Below are 20,184 nucleotides of genomic sequence, written 5' to 3'. Positions count from 1 at the left end.
TTTAGAGTGAAAATAAAGCATAGATTTCTACTCTGAGAGGATACTGAACCTTCTTAAAGCTGCAGACCAGGTCCCTACCAGCAGAGGGAGTTAATGTTGCAAGTGATGCTAGCCTGAATTTAGCAGCTTATTTGACCACAATTTTGAAGAAAAATAATGTGAAGATAGACTGGTATTCACTGACCATAAATAACAAACTTGACAAAATAATGAAAAGAAGTAGTAACTGAAAATGAAGAGAAATTCTGATAACTATTTTTGCAACACTGCCTCAAAATATTTAACAATATCTTGTAATGCAGTTCCCTTTTTTTATCATTGTATCTCCTCAAGAATTCGACTTTTTCCTCTTCATAATGGTAGACAGTAGGCGATTTTTTGGTGGTTTTTATTTCTTTGTTGATTTTAGTTTTGTTTTTTGAACTACTGCTCTGAGGTTCTATCTTTTGAGAGGGAGCATCCTGCTTATCTTTTTTGCACAATATTAATAGTGAAATCAAAATATTGAACTGAGTAACAACCTTATTTAAACTCTGCTTGTTCACACTTGCATGAAGTAATATGGGGTAAAGAAGGTTCTAGGCAAGTAGGACTACTCCTGAAAATACTTTCTGGATAAGGCTTTTCTGTAGTTCAGGAACAGAGCAACTGTGCAGTAAAAATGTTATTTGCTACTTCTAGTACTTCACCTTTAGTAGAAGTCTATGACAGTTTGATCTGAAAATGGCATTCTAAGCTGATGAATAAGGTGTCTTTGGGGAACGTATAAAGTAGTGTTATATGAAAGATAAAAGACCACAGGCTGAAATTCTTATATGCGAAGATGATTTCTAATTCTTGTTCTAAATCCTGTTCCTTTCTTCTTCCAACAGAAACTATACCAGTATCCTCCTCCACAGACTGGCAAGCAGCTTTTGGGTTTGGTTCCTCCAAACAGCAAGAGGACGACTTAGGGTTTGATCCCTTTGACATCACCCGCAAAGCCTTAGCAGACCTGATTGAGAAGGAACTGTCAGTCCAAGACCAACCTTCCCTTTCGCCCACATCTCTTCAGAACCCTACCCCACACACTACAACTGCCAAAGGGCCAGGTTCTGGATTCCTGCATCCTGCTGCACCCACAAATGCCAACTCTCTCAGTAGCACCTTTCCAGTCATGCCACAGAGGTTTCCACAGTTTCAACAGCATCGAGCAGTTTACAACTCCTTCAGTTTTCCAGGCCAAGCAGCTCGCTATCCTTGGATGGCCTTCCCACGCAATAGCATCATGCACTTGAACCACACAGCAAATCCCACCTCAAATAGTAATTTCTTGGACTTGAATCTCCCACCACAACACAGCACAGGTCTGGGAGGGATCCCTATATCAGGTAGGTGAATAGGGACGGAAGTGAATATGACTTAATTCATGCTCTCAGCTTCTCTGAGTCAGAACAGGAAAAGGAAATAGCCAGCAACAAGCAGTAGACTGTTATTTCTTGACTGTCATACTAGGTTATGAATAGATGGAGGAATATTGTTTTAAATAGGTCCTTTGTATTAAAAAAATTTAAAGTAACTGGATATTTAGCCTTGTAAATATTGAGCTTTATAAGGAAGGTGGAGTATTATGTGCCCGCTTAATTTTGTGCCAAAGCAGATTGGTATTTTGGTTCTTCAGTCTTGCCAGACTGGCTTTACTTAAGAATAGGCCCTGGAAGTGCATTGTGACTTTCATGTTGGCATGCAGGTGTTGACCACAGTTCTTAAAGTCATGCAAAAAATTGTAATGATGGTAATTTGTGCCATGTGTCTTGGCTGGATTGTTCCCTCTTGCGCATAACCGAATGGCTACACGATAAAACATTCAGTGCTGTTCATTTCTGTACTTCAGATGGCCTTAATATTATGCTAATCTTCACTGAATGGATGCTTGCAATGTGTGTAAGAGGATTCATCCTGATTCTGAGAATTGTGATGGTGGAGAAAAAGAAATGTGCAGTCAGGCCAGTTTGGGCTGCCTTGAGAGGATTAATAGGCTCTTGCATCAAACATTACGACTAAGGAGCTAATTGTAATAATAATTGTCTTGATTAAAAATTCACTTCTGGGGTTTGAAGTCCTTCCATACTTCCAATTTAGCTTGTCCCAAACAAATTCTCTTCTTGTAACAGGGGAAAATATTGTATTGGATATACAATATAAAATATTGTATATGGATAATGAACTGCAGGTAGAAAGTCACTGTTAGTTCTTTGTAGCCTTGAGGTGGAGAAAACTGCTCCTTGAGATGTTGCCAGCATTTTCTTTTCATGGGTTTTAGATGGACTAGCTTTACTATAAGTGACCTAGGAAAAATTAGTGGTTTTTTGATGCTCTAGTACAAGAACTAATTTTGGCTGTTATTTTGCTCTACTTTGTCCTCTTTGAAGGCTTTTTGCAGCTGTCGTACTGCTGTAAGGTGTTTCAAGTATAAACTGATTCAAGTATAAACATGGTCCATACTACAAATGTTAGTTCAAAGCTCTTTATATTGGCAGTTGAAAAGTTTTAAGCCTAAAATGACTGATACTGGTTGCACAAATTGTTTCTGGCATGAAGTAACAAAGTACAGCATCCACAGTTGCCTTGTTGCTCCCTTTCCCCTAAACTATGTAGAACTTGCAGAAAAACAACAGGACATCACTTTTCAACTCTACCACTCAATTGTAAAACTTCTACTTGGAGGGGTCAGTAATAAGGCTATTTTATGGCCTGGGGGACCAGAAAAATCCTTTAGTGTTGAAAAAGATCTGTTCATAATGCAGGCTGATTCTAGGTTTGCAAAAGTACTGCATTATTTTAATTTTAGTTAGCAGGTTGGAAGTGGAACTTTTTGTGTTTGTAGAAGACTTGTAGATCTTTCAATTTCTGACGAGCAGGTTGTGTGGTACTTGTTGATGCACAGCCCAGGCCATGTAGTTCCCCATATGTTTTAAGGTAACAGAATTGATATTTGTGTCCTTTTTTTGTATGCAACTGCTATAACCAATTACTCTAAAAATGTTTTTGGCAAATACCATCTTAAAACCAAAATAAACATCTGCTGTAGTAACTGTGGAAAGTTCCTTTGCATTGGTTTTAATCTCTTGTAATAGAAAACATTGTTAGTTGACTGGCTGACAATTAGATAGCAGTTGCTGCAGTGCAAACACTTCTCAGCTGATGTACATCAGCTTTGATATGTCTTGAAATAAGAGTAATTTGTACAAGGACAGATTGCTCCTTTTTCTTTTCTTGCTGCCAGAAATCAGCTGAAGTCTCAGTTCTGCTTTAGTTTGTTGGGTTATGGGTTTGTATTATTTATATTTATTTTAGTATTCTAACTGCTTCTGACGTACAAATAATTTGAATGTCAGGAGATGACCTCATAGCTCTTTTCTTGTGTGCTGACTTAATAGTTTCCAATATAATGATTTTTTTTTTTTTATCTGCATCTACAGTACCAATCTCTCAGTTAATCCCTTTTATATTCTGTTTGAAAAACTATTTCCTGTTCTATATTTGCTTTTAATCTATCGGAAGCAAGTATTTAATTACAGAATTTCCTAGTTTCATCATGTAATTTACAGATACATCTGTCTGGTGGGGCTGGGGGAAGAAAGTGGTGTGCAAGTATAGGGAACTCACGTGTTTAAGACTTTATTTACAGTAGCTTATAAATACCCTAGCTGACCTTCTAGAAAGGCAGTGCATATCATAACAGCTGTTTAGCAGTATGGAAGTTAGCTGTAGTACACCTGAAGCTCCTTTTTCTTGGCTCTTGTTAGTCTATATTCAGGTGTTTTAGTAAATGTTACCAACTTGGCTGGTTCAGATGTAACAGGAAAAGAAACCAGTGCAGGTGAAACTTGACTTTCTGTCTTGTAGCAGAGACCCTCTACTGTGGTAAAAGCTGCATGTTTCTTACAGTCTTTGATCCCAGTTTTTTACAGGATTATGAATTCCTAAAGTAGCTAATACTGGACCAGTTACTGGTGAAAAACAAAATTAATATGAGAAGAGGCACATTAGTCTGTCTGCCTGCTCTATTTAATCAACCCTTTTGAAGCTTTTTATTTATGTCAAAACAAGCAGATCTGATAACTTGTATAAATTCATATGTTAGTATAGTATTTTCTAGGCTTTCTCAATTCACTAGGTGTATTTGTGGTATGGAAGCTTGTATTAAGAAAATGGTATCTTTCAAACTGCTGCTGTTTATGCTTTAGGCATTATTATTCACATGAATTTGAAATGCTCATGTGTGACATGTTAAATGTGATTTGCTGGAACTGCCTTTTGTTTATTTGAGAATCAGAGCTGTGCTGTAAGCTCACAGCTTCAGGCAGGGCTGTTCTGTGATGTGTACTCAATTTAAACGGAGGAACACAGGCACTACCTACATTTATTTATTTATAATTAAGTTCTCACTTAAAAAATAATTTCTATGTGGAATTTGGTTGCTTATTTCTCAGAGGAAGTATTATTTATTAACTAATTGTACAGTTTCCAGTGAAATGACACAATGGCACATCATTGACTTCATAGATTTATTATGCATGTACTTGAAATGTGTCATATTCATCAGGCATACATTTGTCCCCAACCTGTATTTAAATGAACTTTTTGATTGATTGATTACCAAAGTAACTTTTTTTTTCCTTCCCCCACTGTATCATTTTTCAAACTGTAGCAGATATTTCACGTTGTCATTTTCAGGGACAATTTAAGCTTACTGCTGCTCTCTGGAGTGGGCTTGATTAGATGGTTTGCTGTGAAATTATAAATGTATAACAGTGCTTCAGGAGTAAAGTTCAGTGACTTCTTTATGGACAGTGTAATTGTTGCTTCTAGCAATCTTACCCTAGATTGTTAGCAAGCTATCTTAAGAATATTGGCCAGTAACTATGCTTTGTTCTGCAGAGAGAAAGGTTGATGTACTGACAGCAGTGTGGGTGGGTGTGTGCCTTTATTTTTATTTTACTATAGGATAACAGGAAACTCTTTGTTATTTGATAGCTAGTACACTATCATCTTTGCTACCCTACTGCCTGGTGGTGTATTCAGAAATAATAGGTATAGTATGAGATCTGTGAAGGTAGGATTCAGATTACCAGTGTTTGGAGACAGATGCTTACCAAATGAGATGTAAGCATATTAATTTGAAAATACAAATACATAGTTTTGTTTCTTGAATTTACTGAGCGGTTGGTAGTCGTTGATTTTGTTACATAGAAATATAGTAACGAACTCACATTGTTAAAACTATTAGGAAAAAGTTGAAAATGGTTACTCCACTTTCCCCATGAGTTCATTTTGAAGGCATTTTGAAACACTGGCTATTACTTCATTTATTAATTTCATAATTACCCTGAATGTAAAACTTAATTGTAAGCTCTCTGTAGTCCATAATAATGAGGTAGTTCAAACTCTACCAAGACTACTCCTACACAATATGTTCTTCCCAAAGAAATAATTGAAACCCCTCATTTGGAGGGGACCCACAAGGATCATCAAGTCCAATTTCTGACTCTGCACAGGGCAGCCTAAAAATTAAATCATGTCTCAAAGCATTGTCCAAATCCTTGTTGAACAGAGGTGATTTATGTATATCTCATGTATATATATTAAAAATCTAAATAGAGGTAAGAATCAAGTGGACACAGATATGAACTGTAAAGAATTAAACCCTATTTAGGTTGGGAAAAAAATGTTTTATTCATCGTCTTTGTAGATAACCATTGTGAAGTTTGAGATATTTTAACCATTCAGCTGACTGATACAGAGCTGCTGTAGGTTTCTGTGAGCTGTTCCTGATATTTCAAAACATGGGGTTGAATGTAATAAGTCTGTGTAATAGAATATAATGGAGAATCAAAATTTCATTCTTTCAAGACCTTTTAGTTTTGATGTTGTGGCTTACTTCTGTTGAAAATGTGCATCCTTATTGATGATATTATATACATTTAAAGGTGAGACAATAAATGGGTAGACAGCTCTATTAATTTTGGGTATCCCCCAGCAGTGTCAGTGGTAGTGGTGTTGCATTCCTTATCCAGACAGACTAGCATGCATGTTTTCATGTCTTGGCTGCATTTAGGTTTTTGTGAAGCAGTAGCTGGTAGCAGAGAGGACAAAGCAATGACAGTTTTATTAAGAAGGTCCAACATCTTCCCTCTTATTTTAAGGACTGAGCTCTTCCATTTCTGAACAATTTATGGTGTTGCATTTTCTGCTTCTTTAAGTTTTCTGGCCTCTATGCCCCCAGCCATTGAACTTGTCTTGAACACCAAATCCTTTCTTGTCTCATGCTACCTTTTGGACAAGATTTAGTAAAACAAGGGAAGATCCCTTTATGTTGGCTGTGGTCATATTATTTAAAGACTGTTTGCAGCACAGAAAAGGATGAGATATCAGAATAAGGGTTAACATGTTTTCCCCTTTAATACTAAGTTTCCTTGTCTGACTTGCTGTTTTCCCATAACATAATTGCATTTCCATTTGTGATATTCATTTGGTCTTTCTGGGTTGTTTCTATCTCCTGAAAACAAACAAACAAACACATACCCCATGCCTTGTTTTATACATTCTTGGAAGGAAACAGAGAATTTGTGGTGTAGCAGCTGACATTTTCTTGTGGTCTCAGGATAATAATTTGATATGGAGTATTGTGTGTTTTCTGTTACTGTGCCTTTTTAAAAGAGGCTTTGGGCCATGTGGGTATGGGTGTTGAGGTCAGCGTGCTGTAAAAATTCTCCAGGTGCTGTGTAAAAAAGGCATTTAATCCCATACCGTAGCAACAAGAATGTGACTTAAACAGTGGTGCCTCACATCCCTTTATTTGGATGCCATGGTCGAACATTTTCCAATACTTTTCCTCTTGACCTGACAGTATATGAAAGTTTTAATGCCTATTTTAAGTATTGGTTTCCATACTTAGCAGTAAGAGAGACATTAGTCAATTTTCTGTCCTTGCTCACTTGGTGGTCTTCCTTGATATTTGGCTTTCCAACAGCAGCTGGGCAGAAAGCACGGCAGCTGGATATGATTTCTGTGCACCCTGGTTAGATCTATGCCTGTCTGAAGTCTTTCTCTGGTTAGGGATAAATATTGAAAATGGGGAATCTGGTGAACACCTTGGTTGATACAACTGATAGTTGTAGGTGCCACGTATGGCATTTCCAAAGGTTTGTATCTTTTCCAGAGTGCAGAGCAGCTGCTCTCAGAAATGGATGTGTTGCCCTGATAATAGGGTCACTCCTCATTTGAAGCTGCTTTGAAATTGTAAAATGAAAAATACCTTCTCTAAACAACCCTCAGGTGTTTCCATTATTGCTTCTACTGATTCTTGTATATCCTGGTTTCCTCAACAAAGATGACTGTTTGTACAGCCTTTGCCATTGAACATTTTGTTATTCTCATCAGTCCTTTTGCTCACAGCACCCCATTTTTTCCATGGAGGTTCTTACCTTCCTCTTCAAGGAGATGCTTTGTGTCTGTGTGTATCCCCACCTTGAAATTAATTCTTTTATTTTCCATCATAACTAATTTTCTGTTTCACTGGTAGAGAAGTAGTGTTAAGCACAATATGGAATTAATCCATTTTGAAAACTTTTGGCTTGCTCATTTCTGTTTCTCTGGAGGAGTTTAGTGGGGTTTTTTATGCATCCAGGTTTAAACTAAATTAAATGAAAGTGGGATTTCAGATTAATTTCCAAAATATTGAATAAGTGTCAAGATTTAAATCCGCTGTGGATATTCCTTTTTTTAGCTCTGGTGTCTTGTCCCTTAACTCCCAAACATTGCCAACATTTACTACAAAGGCCTGGCTTCTTTGGTATAATCTTCATCTTATCATGATCTCTGGAAGAATGTCATCCACAGCACCTGTCCTTTAAGTCCTGCTACTTCTCTGTTTCAAAATCTTATCCTGCACGCCCACCTTTCCTTCCAGTGCCTTTTCAGTGCTAGTACTGCAACTGTTTTCTAAATCCTGTTGAATTTTTTTCCTATGATTATATAGGTGATACTGTTTCAAATAAGGCTTGATACATAAATATCTGTCTTCGTCTCTCTAGCTTGGTTTTAAGCTCTTAGATTTTTTTTTAATCTTTGATTGCAAGATTTTTAGGCATGACAGTAAAACACAGGCATCCTCCTTTTCTGGGTAGCAAGATGCCTATTTTTAAATGTGTAACTTTATTTTGGAAGAATATGTATGTGACAAAGGAAAAAATGGGGGAAAAAAAATCCTTCAACTTGGCTGCAGTGTATCAGAGGAGTGACTAATCACATTAACTCTACTACATTTAAAATAACCATGGGGCTGGCTGAAATAGGTGTCCTGAGTAGCTGACCCAGTCTGTGTTCTGGACTGTTAGTCCTGACAGCTTTTTTTGATAACTTTCCAGAAACAGGGAGAAACAAGCAGACAGGAGGTTTTTCACATCAAATTTCAAGACTTTGTGTCTGTAGTAGCATCACCAAAGGAGCTTCAGCTACACTAAATATTGGCTTTTGCCAAGGTTTTAGGGATGGAAGACTACATTTATTGTTAATAGAAGCTCTTTAGGACTGGTTCACCAAAACTTAGAAAGATTGTTTCCTTTCACGGGTAAGATCTTAGGATGGCCCTGCAGTGGTGTAAGAGGTGTAAGTTCTGTTGTCTTACGTGATGTGTCTCCTTCCTCCAGGCAGCAGACGCTTAGCCTTGGGATGCTGTGTTCTCTTGGATGCTTTTCTGAAGTCACTTCAAAATATGCAATAGGTCACTGGCATGAGTTACAAGGTGCAACTGTCTTACTGTTGTTAAAACATGGCATTTTACTTCTGAAGACTGGAAAGTGAGTGCACTTGGCATTGCCACCTCAGTGTCTAACAAAAAGCTGTGCCTTGGCATGGACCTGAAACTTTGACTCTAAGTCCATTTAAGAAAATGCCAATAATGTCTGGTGCATTTCAGCAAAAAGTACAAGTGATTCAAAGGCTTTCTGCATTAACTTCTTTTTAAGTGCTCCAGCTTGAAAAACAACTGAGAGCACAAACATAATCTTTTTTAAAATTGTACTGGGGGAGGAGCATAAATGAATCCCAAAGGAATAGCAGCAACTGGAAGAGCAGCTTTGCAAATAGTGTTTCTCCTCCCATTACTGCCAAATTACGTTTCAGGGAAAAGAAAAAAAAAATCCCTTGCTATCTCTTGGTTTCTTCTACACAGCCTCGTTTGAACTTAATTTTGTCCTCAGAGGAATTAATTTTAATAATCTATTTATGTAAAAAATTGGTCACTTCCATTAGAAGACAGCATCTGGTAATCAGAATGAATTTCATGTCATGGAAGGTGAAAACTTGGCTTTCTTGAAATTTTATCTAATTTTCCCACAGAATTATTGAAATAGTCTATAAATATATATCAGCCTTAATTGTTTGCAGATGTGGGAAGGTTAAAAATGAGTTTAACTTTTGCCAGAGTATGCTTTCATTGTGCTAATGCTGGTCTCGCAGTCTGAACTCAGAGGGTTGGTTGATTGGTTTGATATTTCTGGAATCGAGAATCTGTCTAACAAGAGAGGCTCTTGCTGATTGTTACCATAGCTTTGAAGATCTAATTTTTTTTTTTTCTTTGCTATTTCTAGTTATTGCATTGCCTTATAGGACAAATTTCAAATGTTTTGTTTTTATTTATGCATGTATCTATCCAAGTACCCACAGTACATTTGTACACATGGGCTTTTCATTTGAAGTCAAAGTTTTTTCTGTTGACAGACAGGGTAATCTGGTGAGATTGAACCCTGATGCATGATGCAAGAGGAAGCAGTTTAGGTGAAAATGAACTTTATTTCTCAGATGAATGGAATTGCATGCTTTCTGAGCTTTTTAATCAAACTGTTCTGTGTGTAGGATTCTGTATGTAGGAAGTATCTCTTTCATTTGTTTCAGTATCTTAAGTCTTTGTGCCCTTGGTTTAGATTTATGGTAATATTAAAGGTTATCAGATTATTATCTATTATAGATTAAGCACCAAAATGTATTTTCTTACAGAGTCAGTAATAAAAAAGTGGGATTCTCTGAAAAGGTTTTGTAGGAAGTCAAGCGTGTTTTTCAAAGCAACTTGGAATCTCAATTTGAAATTTGCTTATAGATTAAAATTGGGCTGCTGGCTTCTATAATTATGGCTTGGTCTCTTGAGCTGTGGTAAGTGTAAGTCAATCACAAGAACTCTCCAGAATACTTGATGTAAAACTGCTTTTCTCAAGCCTAATAAAATTCTGTCACTGTACATGCAAGCAGATATGAGTGTTCTTACTGTCCCTGTGCTAATGCTGTAGAAGGGATTCCCCCTGAAAGTAAATGACATTTTCTTACTCATAACACTTACTTAGTCACAGAAAGCTTGAAAGTTATACTGTCAGATCATCATCAAAAAGGAAGTTCATTTAGAAAATCATGTTTTCCACCCTTTAAATGTATACTTTAGAATTAATATATTCTACTTGATAGTTGGGCGAACTGACAAAATAAATTGCAGTTGGATTTATTTGGCATTGAAGAATAGTTTTTTTCTGTTTACATGGCTGTCTTTCAAATTGAGTGGAATTACTATAACTGTGGAAATTGATACGGAATAGAGATAAAATGTGCTTTATTTGCAGTACTTTAAAGCTGAGGGCAGACTGATGTCTCTTGTCTACCAAAGCCTATTTTGTAGGTGTGTGTATGTACATAAATTGTAGGTGTGCATCTTTTGTTTCCCCAGTTCTAATGACTGTAAGACTTTTATTTGAAATTCACACTGTGAAATGACACTTATAAAGCTGAGTTTTGTAAATTGTCAATTTGTTTCCCATGTATAAATAATGTTTGTGAGGCTTTTAAAGGTTCACTGCAAACAGCTTTACCTTCTAGTGCTCCTGTCACTTGATGTCTCCCTAATATGATGAAGTAGCTACTTGTATTCCTGATGGGCAGCACTTCTTTTCAAATGTGGACAGTTTCCATCTTCTCTAATCTGCCAGTTACACTCTTAGGCCTCTGTGAACGGATGAAACTAAATTGTTTGGTTTAAACACTGTAGGATTACTAGGAATTGTAGATGTAGAGAGTCAATGAAACAGAGAGAAATCCTTCAGGTCATAGAAGTTTAAATGGGATTTTATTCATGCTTAAAAAAAATCATGAGCAAACAAACTTATTACTCATACTAAAGTGAAACAGGTATAGTTCTTATAACTGTTTTGTTGATGTTTAAGTATGCTCTGGGTGAAAAGCTTTTGAGTTGATGTAATGTGATGGTCGTAATTTCTTTTTTGGATGCAACAAATTGTCCTTTCCTTCTCTTTCCCCCTCAAAGGAAGGAAAGTTCTGGACAACTGTTTTCAAAACAGAAATACCAATAGTGAAAAGTCATTTTGAGATTAAAATAGAGAAGCTTCAGTTGCTTCTCAGAATAGGGCTGTTTCAGGGAAAGCATGTACAATTTGTGCTCTCTGTGAACATGGTAGCACAAAGCAGAGAGTGGGACCAGAGATGTAACTTGAAAGGGTGTGCTTCTCTGGTAGCCCCAATTGTTTATAATTGAGCTGAAAGACTCTTGGTGAACTCCTGGTAGTCTTTCCTGTTCTTTTTTTCTCTCATTTTTCTCTGGCTTCAAAATTTGTTGAACAGTGTCCTTGAAGATTTCACAAGGGCCTTTTTACAGGCAGGTTGTTGAAATAGCTATTCCATTACTGAATACACCTTAATATCTCTTGGCTTCTTTTGTTGCCTCTCTTTGCAGTCAGGTATGTGGCATCGGCTGTCTCTCATGATGTTTTTCCTCTGATTTTATTTTGCTTATTTGAAGCTTTTCTGTAGTTGACACACTGTTGTGTGTCTAGGTCACACATACTGATGGGTTCTTTAAAAATAAATAATTGCAACCTAGATTTGCAGGACTTTTTGCTTTTCAGTGGGACTAGAATATTTAAGACTTGGAGTAAAGGTATTTAATGTTTTTACTTAATTAGCATGAAAATAGGCTTCTGTAATGGCTTGAAATGTAAGTTTGATAGAGCAAGGAGCTAACACTTGCTTTGCACTTAATGGAACAGTCTCATGATCTTTCCTATTGGTTGTATTTACTTAAGCATGTACTGGCTGAATTTTGCTTTGGATTTTACCATAGGCTTATATCAGACTGGGGGCAATGATTTGAAATGGTCTAGTCACTGTGGAATATTCATTTTAGTGGGCTTGTCTCACACCAAGAAAACTGGAAGCTCTGCTATCGCACCAGTATAAAAGATCAAGTGCATCAATGTCACCGAAGTGATAGAGCCAAATTTGAAACATCATTTGGGTTTCTATTGCAGTGTCATTGTCAGAATTCTGGAAGTCACAGAACAGCCTGTATCAGTGCAGCAGACAATTGTGCAAACATCTTCAAAAGTACTGATTATGTGCAACAGAACAGTATTCTGGCTAGGCCATTAATCCTCTTCGTGGCCTCTCCCCCAAATACACACTGCTTAGCCTGATTTGAAGAAATAGTGTTAAGACATTGCAGGTAGAGGTAAAACTATTTGACGGTCTGGTAGGATGTGATAATGGGGAAGTGATTTTATTTAGAAATTCATTAAATGACTAGTTTTATACAAATTTATGTTCAGGCTTCTCAGATATAGTCTTTTTCTTAAGTGAGATTCAGATTTTTTTTTGTTTTGTTTTTTTTTTTTTATTTAGATTGGATGGACAAGTTGCATTTGTGATAATGCTTTTTATTCTTTCCTTTTTCTCATTCGAAGACAGTGGTTGACTTTGCAAATTTTACATGCAAGTGCTTTTATTTCACATTGACATACTGCCTCAGAACACAGGAAAATTTCAGTGCTAGAACTGTGGGATCTCTTGACCCCTGTAAACCCAAGTTTCCACTAGACCAGACAGGATTATGACATGTATATCAAGGGAAGACCAGAGTTCAGGGTGTGTGTTTGAGAATGTTTTTCATGGCAATAGTGGTGCTTTCAGTGGTGCTTCACCAGGTTATTCTCTCTTCTGGGAGACAAAGCTAGGGCATGAGGGGAGGAATCTCATATTTATCTTGGTATATAAATACTTTTCTTGCAGTCATCTGGATTTTACCTTGTTGTCTTCTGTGTTTTCCCACTGTCAGTGGGCATGCTGCTTTAAGCCTTTTTAAGATTAGCCTATGAAGGAGACAGCATTTTCAGTTCTTGAGAGAGGGAAATGGTGTTGTTCTCACACCCCTAGGTTGTAATGTCCAACTGAGAAGTCTGCTAATAGTCAGAAAATTACTCCTTCCAACCTGTTAACTTTAGAAGTAGGGAAAGGTAATAGGCAAGTGCCCTTTTTAATAGGTCTGTATTAACTGACAGCTAGCTTTTTCTCATTTTTAACTGCGGTCCTAGCTTCATCATGAATCATAGACTTATTTAACAGGAAAAATAAACTAGCTGAGGGATGAGTAATGATTTCTGAAGAAATTAATTTCCTTTCTACCTAGTAGAAGTAACTTTTGTCTCTGGGGTGGAGTTGCATTTTCACTTAGGCTGTTTAAACTTGCCAGATTCCAGCAAAGACATGTGCTGCTTGGGGTTTTTTTTTGTATCAGGGGACAATATTTTTATCCTGGCTTGCCTTGCAGCCTCACAAATACGCCTGTTTGGGAAAGACAATAAAATTTTGTAATTCTCCATTTTGTCACTTTCATACCTAGGAGCGCAAGATTTTATTAAAGTAACTTTCCTATTGATGGCAAACAACAATGTTTTGGTAGATACTGATTCATTTTAGGCCTTTCATCTCTTGACTTCTTGATTTTTGTTCAGACAGTTGAGGTAAAGAGCAGTGTCCCTCAGTTTCTTATTTCCTGTTGTTTTGTGTTAGAGAGGGTACACAGCAGTGGTGCACTATGCCTGCCTCAGACAGCAATGTCTCCTCACCAGAAAGTGCCAGCCTTTTCCATTCCATGAGAGTCATGTATCTAAACACTTGCTACCTTTCTTGACCCTTATGTGTGTTGTATTATGTCTTTTTTAAATGGAGAATAACACGACAAAAACATACAAGGAAGCCTAATGCCCTGTGGTATTAATTTTCCTATCCTCTTCCTTATAACAGCCTGCAGGCTTTGTCTTACTCTTCCTCCAAGACATGTTGCTTGTAGTGTACTACACTTTAATTTTTCTTACACAAGAAAAGGGTGTGTTGGGCGTTAGTGAAGTTGGTGACTGAGACCCTTGCAGATCCCTAGCTCACAGGTGTTGAGATGAGTATGTTCACTCATGCAGGGACCCAGTAATCATCTTCGTGTGCTTTTTGCATTGCAGTAGGAATGAATAATTAAACAGAGCTGTGTTTCTTCACACAAGCTTTTTGAAGCAGCAGTGAGGAAAAAAAAGTGGAAACTAATGGTGTATAACACAGAATTTGGTGCAGTTATTTCTGTGATGGTGAGCTTGCTACTCTTGGTACAAAAAGTTAATTTAGAACTTGTCTTGAATGGGCTTATGGATGTTCAAGAGGGTTGTGAACAGATATCTCTTGAGGACATTTTCCATTAATACTTTCTCAAATTTTAATTTTGATTTATTAATTTTAATATCAAGATGGTAAGTTTCAATGAAAAACGTATGGCTCCGAATTCTTTAAAAACATTTATTTTGTGCATTAGTATTGCAAAGGAAAAAGGAGGAGCTGTGAAAGGACAAGGTTTCAAGAAGTAGGTTTTTTTTGTTTGTTTTGGAGGTTTTCTTCCCCTCCCTCTGGTTACAAAAAGGTAATTGCTCAAGACACCACTTTTTCTGAAACATTCAGCTTTACAAAAACTGCCAGGGCAGGTTTTGATAGCAATTGACTGCTTTCTTTACTCTCCAACATAAGGTTGTGAGTTATCCTCTAATTTTCCAGGAAGACTTAAATCTCTTATGTTGTTGATAAAGTAGCAGTATTGTGAAAGTATCTCTTTATAACAATTCTGATGGAGATCAAGGTCCTTTCTTCAATCAGCATGGGCAGAGATCTTTTAAAAAAAGATTGTATTCTAGATATTTGTCAAAAAGACAACCATGAGCCAACACACTGCCTAAAACTTCTGTTCAAAATACAACTGACCACAAGCTAATAAAGGATGACTTCCTGTATTGAATGATAAATACCGGAATGTTCATGTCTGGTTTGTCCTGCTTTAAGATACTTGAAGTGAGAGATGGATCACAGAACCGGATAGTCTGTTCTAGATAGCATGGTGTAACTTCTGTGTTGAGGGATCGTTTGCTGTAGTGCTGATAGCCACATTATTCTGTTGTCCTTTAGCGATATGTCTTGAAATGTTCAGGCAAGTAGTTGAGACTGGTTTGGTGTCCAGCTGGTTTGCTTCTTACCAAAATTTTGAGGATATTGCTGTGTCGGAAGTTATTCTGAAAGGTCTTGAAAGAATTTTCACTACTGTTCTTCAACTGCAAGAGGAAATTTCACTCCCTCCAACTTCATTACCATTTCCTTCGGAAGAACATCTATAGGGCTGTGAATGAGCCAGCTATAACAAAACAAAAGACATCTGTGATTTTCCTCAGCCTCCCTGGTTTCTCACGTTCCATTTCTATTGCAAAGCCCTACCTAGCCTTTCTTCATTTTGATATACATCAAACAAACAACCCTTTTGAGCCTGCTGCCCATCAATAAAGCAGCCAAATTGCAGCAGAGGTATTCTCATCAAGTACCTGGTAGATTTTCCCGTTAGTAATAGAGGAGAGCCACTGTGTCCTTGATTATTTGAGTCTCTCAATCAAAATGGGGAGATAGATATTGGGGGAGGAGTTATATCTTTCTCCCATTCCTTTATACTTTGTTTAAAACCTGCCAGCCCCTCTGAGTAATTCATCAATCTTGGAAGCATTGACCCTAGGTTTTGGATAGGGAAAATATTAAATGCTTAGCTTAAAAAGTAAAAGCAAAATCCCATACCCCACCAAAGAAGGACATCTGTTTCTAACTTCAGCTTTTTATTTTTTTATCTTTCATTTTTTTTGTTGGTAAATCTCCCAGACAACAGCAGTTCTGTAGAGAGTTTAAATATGAAGGAATGGCAGGACGGGCTAAGGGCACTTCTACCGAACATTAACATCAACTTTGGTGGACTGCCCAATGCTTCTTCCCCCTCCAACGCCAACCACAGTGTACCAACGTCCAACACTGCCACCACCGACAGCCTGAATTGGGACAGCCCTGGCAGCTGGATGGACCCCGCAATCATCACAGGTAACCGTTTCTCACTCCTTCAGCTCCACTGGCAAACCATCAAATGGGTATTTGGCACAAACTGATTTACATCTGGAAAAAAAAGAAAAAAGAAAAAGTCAGTATGCGGTGGTCTCTTCCAGCTTCCATCCACAAAACCTCAAGGGTGCAGGAATTTTTGTGGAACCTCTAGGTATAACAGAGCGTCACTTAGGCCTTTGCAATGCATGCCCAGGACCTTTACAGGCAGTCAGGTGGGTCAGTGCTTTCCTATAGGGTCAATCTATAAGGTGTCCCTTCTGCTGGATGGCATGTCCGGTATGTGCGTCGCTGGTCCTGAGGCACTGAAGGCAATCACTGGACTATTGTTATTTAAAAAGGGACGTACTCCACTTGTTTATAAAGCTCTCTTTTATAAGGCTGTCTGGTTGTGTTTCCCTGTTAGAGAGGCTGAAGCATGATTCAAGTAGGCAGAGTAAAAGGTGAAGCATGTACGTGCCAACATACTGGCAGCTTGGTGTGGTAAGGTCATGTTGACAGGGATGTAGTTTTCGAGCAGAATGTTTGGTAGAAAAATGTGTGTTTTATGAAGAAGTGCTCTGAGGGTGAACTTTCTCTTATCTCGATTTAATGTTATGTGTTTTTGCGGCCAGGTTAGTAATAATGTAAAATGCATTTTCTGTACAAACTAATCATGTTTTTTCATTGTTGCTTTTTGCTAGGTTAAATTGACCTCCTTCATGGTCGATTTATTGCTTCTCCTCTGACTTGCCTGTATCCCTGTTTTTTTCTTCTTTTCTTAGGTATCCCAGCCTCCACAGGAAACAGTTTAGACACCCTTCAAGATGACAATCCTCCACATTGGCTAAAATCTCTTCAGGCCCTCACAGAGGTGGACGGCCCCAGTGCAGCACCATCACAGACGCACCACAGTAACCCCTTCGGCACACAGATCCCTCTGCACAGAGCCAGTTGGAATCCCTACTCTCCTCCTTCAAACCCCACCAGCTTCCATTCCCCACCTCCAGGCTTTCAGACAGCCTTCAGACCCCCCAGTAAAACCCCCACAGATCTACTACAGAGCTCAGCGCTGGATCGTCATTAGGAAAGGAGGAAAAAGAAAAAAAGAAAAATAAGACCCAAAACGTTAGAAATGCAGGAAGTGTCCCACCCTGACTCCTCCCCATGCCCACCTACTGTTCCCTGTCATATCTTTCTTTCTGAAGAATCCAGTTCCTGATCAAACTTCCCCCCCCAAATGCAATGCCATCACAGGGTCATGACCATTCTTTTTGTTAAGTTTCTGCAGAACCAGTGTTTGAAATACACTGTTTGAAATACTTTCTAACCATTCTAAGAAAAAAAAAAGAGAGAAATCAAAATGCAAGTCTCAATGCTTAAGGAGAATATTAGTGTCTTATGTCTTTTGCACATGAGTATTTCTGCCTAGTGGAAAAGTGTCAATCTGCAGTAGGGGGAAAAGTGCAATGCAGAATCAAATGCAAGAACATAAAAAAGATATTTAATTTAAATGAAGTTACTAAACATGTGGGGCAAGCAGTGGCCCAGCATTTATTTTGCATTCAGTGTGGCACTACACAGGGAAATTGCTATGTTGGGGTTGGTTGGTTTTTGGTTGGTTTTTTTTTTTTTTGGTTTTTTTTTTTTTTTTGAGCAGGGGATTTTATTGCATCAGTCAGAGTTTGACATGAAGTGTGTTGAAAGACAAAACACTTATAGGTATGAGTAACTGGCATGTTGCTAAAGAGTGGTTTAAAGAGGGGAGAATAAGATTTTTCTTTAATTTTGGCTTTAGATTTCAAGTAAACTTTAATGTTTTAAAAGTATTCACAGATTTAATACCTAGCGTATACATAATATAAGCAGCTGAAACACGAGTGATATTTACTTCAGTCTTTCTGTCTCCTCTGTCAGTCTCTCTTTTTTTTTTTAAGAAAAAAAAAGATTCACCTGTTTAGGGCACTCTGGGATAGCACTGCATTGGGGCCACATGATCACCATCAGGAGCAACCTCTGACCTCCTCTGCCTGCAGCTTTTACTTAACCCTGTAGTTTCTGGACGTTTGTGCAGTATTGAAAAGACAGGAAAAAAGAAAACAGATAAATAAACATGGTTATAACCTGACGCTAAAACTAAAACCAAGGAAATGTACCTCTTTCTTCAAAATTAAAACTAAAATCTTAAATAAAACAGAAAACTTGATGATGACTTCATGTTTGCTTTTTGGTTTTTTTAACCTTGGATTTTTAATTACTACACCTGGTAAAAAGTGTATGCCATTGCATGTTTGGGGTTTTCTTCTTACTCATCTAAACCAGAACTACTTTATCATTGGAAATACTGCTTTGTATGGTAACTTCTGTATTGAAGGGTAGAAAAAGCATAACACTTTAAATCTTTTAAAGGGATTCTCTTGTCTTCGCTCATGGCAATAGCTAGAGGCAGTCTCTAAATGTTTTTGGTGGTATCCTTTTAAATCTGAAGCATGAGAATCTTTATATTTTCTGAATTAAATTCCATGGCACTCAGGGTAGATAGATGGCATGCAATAATATGTGTGAAGATACGGCAGAGAATTTGTTATGACTCCCTGTGTTCATCAGCAGCCTTGCATAAAAAAGTGTAAAATACTGTCACTGCACAATGGGATGAAGAGCTCTTAATGGACAGAAGGCCTCCAATAAGCTTTTATACTTGCAAGCAGACATATTGAAAACCTGCAGCCTTGTGGTGCTGCTGCTGATTGATGTAGTTTATGAGGGTGGCAGAGAGCCTGAAATTCTAAAGATGCCTGTGCAGAAGGGTTTCTCACCTGGTGCAAGCTGTTTGCTTCAGGCTGGCAGCCTTCTGAAAATTTTTGCTGCTGGCAGGGGTAAGGAAGGGAATTTCCACTGATGAACTGTGAACACCTAAATGGGGATGGGGTGGGGTGAGGAACTGTCCTTTCAGGAAGTGGGAACAAATCCTGAATCAGTCACTGGGCAGAAGAGCCAAGTCTTGAATCTGTACAAAGTGCTTCTAAATAACCTGTTACACAGAATATCACTTGGTGACTACATGCTTTTGCTCTTGTCTCACCTGTGTTGCCATTTTAGTGCTGTATTTATTACTCTGTATTATGTATGTGTTGTTTCTGAACTGGCAGCCTTGCTGCAGATGAGTCATGTGCCCTGGTTACTTGGAGGAATGTGCACAACCTTTGATGCCAGTGCTCCCCAAAAAGCAAACTATATTTTTGTCACCCAGCCATCTCCTGTAACTGCTGGTGGTGGAAAGAGAAGTGCTGTGGGCTGGAATGGCCTCATCTGTGGCAGTGCCTACTGCTGCCCCTGAACTGGGGCTGCAACCCAGCAGGAACTGTCTGCTGAAGGTGCTGGTGAAGATGTATTGGTTTGGGATTTTTTTGTGTCTCCTTCCACAGTTGCTAGATGTTTTTCCACCTTTAACATTTTGTTTTTGAAGGATGCCTTTCCTGACTCTGAAAATTAGCAAGGCTCCCAAAGCAGCTCCAGCTGTCTATGTACCACAGCAATTCCTGAAGCTGCTGCCTTTTTCAGTATGTTACTTGTCCCTTTGTTGCAGTTTAGGAGGTGCTGTGGCAACCCTGTGCCCATGGTCTGCTGCCTCTGGAAACCAGGCTTTAGCTGCTTGGGAGATGCTTACTCTCTGCTGCCATGCAGCAGTTTGTGTAGTTGGCCTGCCAACAAACCCTTAGCCTTCAGAAGAAAGTTTGCAGCTACAGTGACTTTTTCTCCTTGTGGTCCTGCTTTCCCAAGAAAGACTTTTTGGTGGGTAACATTGGCATTACAACAGTGAAGTGTATCAGCAATCAGACTGATGTGTGTAGGGTGCAGCTTTTGTCACATTTAGCCTGGTTTTGTATACTGTCTTGATCTGCATCCCCTCAGTTGGGAACCAACCTG

At 38.2% G+C, this 20,184-nt stretch overlaps 1 protein-coding gene across 6 annotated transcripts in view; it reads left to right on the top strand.

Moving 5' to 3' along the window:
• LOC131573131 (CCR4-NOT transcription complex subunit 4) overlaps window positions 1-17,352 on the top strand; it is a 75,694-nt gene extending 58,342 nt beyond the window's left edge. For 4 of the 6 annotated variants that reach the window (XM_058826762.1, XM_058826760.1, XM_058826758.1 and 1 more), the window contains 3 exons: window positions 873-1,370; window positions 16,048-16,260; window positions 17,043-17,352. In XM_058826762.1, coding sequence (XP_058682745.1) covers window positions 873-1,370; window positions 16,048-16,260; window positions 17,043-17,344 — 1,013 coding nt within the window. In that variant the 3' untranslated portion in view covers window positions 17,345-17,352. The remainder of the gene's footprint in view (window positions 1-872; window positions 1,371-16,047; window positions 16,261-17,042) is intronic. The other 2 variants (XM_058826763.1, XM_058826761.1) reach the window with 1 other exon arrangement.
• Window positions 17,353-20,184: the final 2,832 nt, after the last annotated feature.

The sequence above is a fragment of the Poecile atricapillus genome, chromosome Z (assembly GCF_030490865.1).
Source record: "Poecile atricapillus isolate bPoeAtr1 chromosome Z, bPoeAtr1.hap1, whole genome shotgun sequence".
Taxonomy (NCBI): Eukaryota; Metazoa; Chordata; class Aves; order Passeriformes; family Paridae; genus Poecile; species Poecile atricapillus.
Note: the sequence above shows the minus strand (reverse complement) of the source record. Positions and strands in the feature narration are given on the sequence as shown.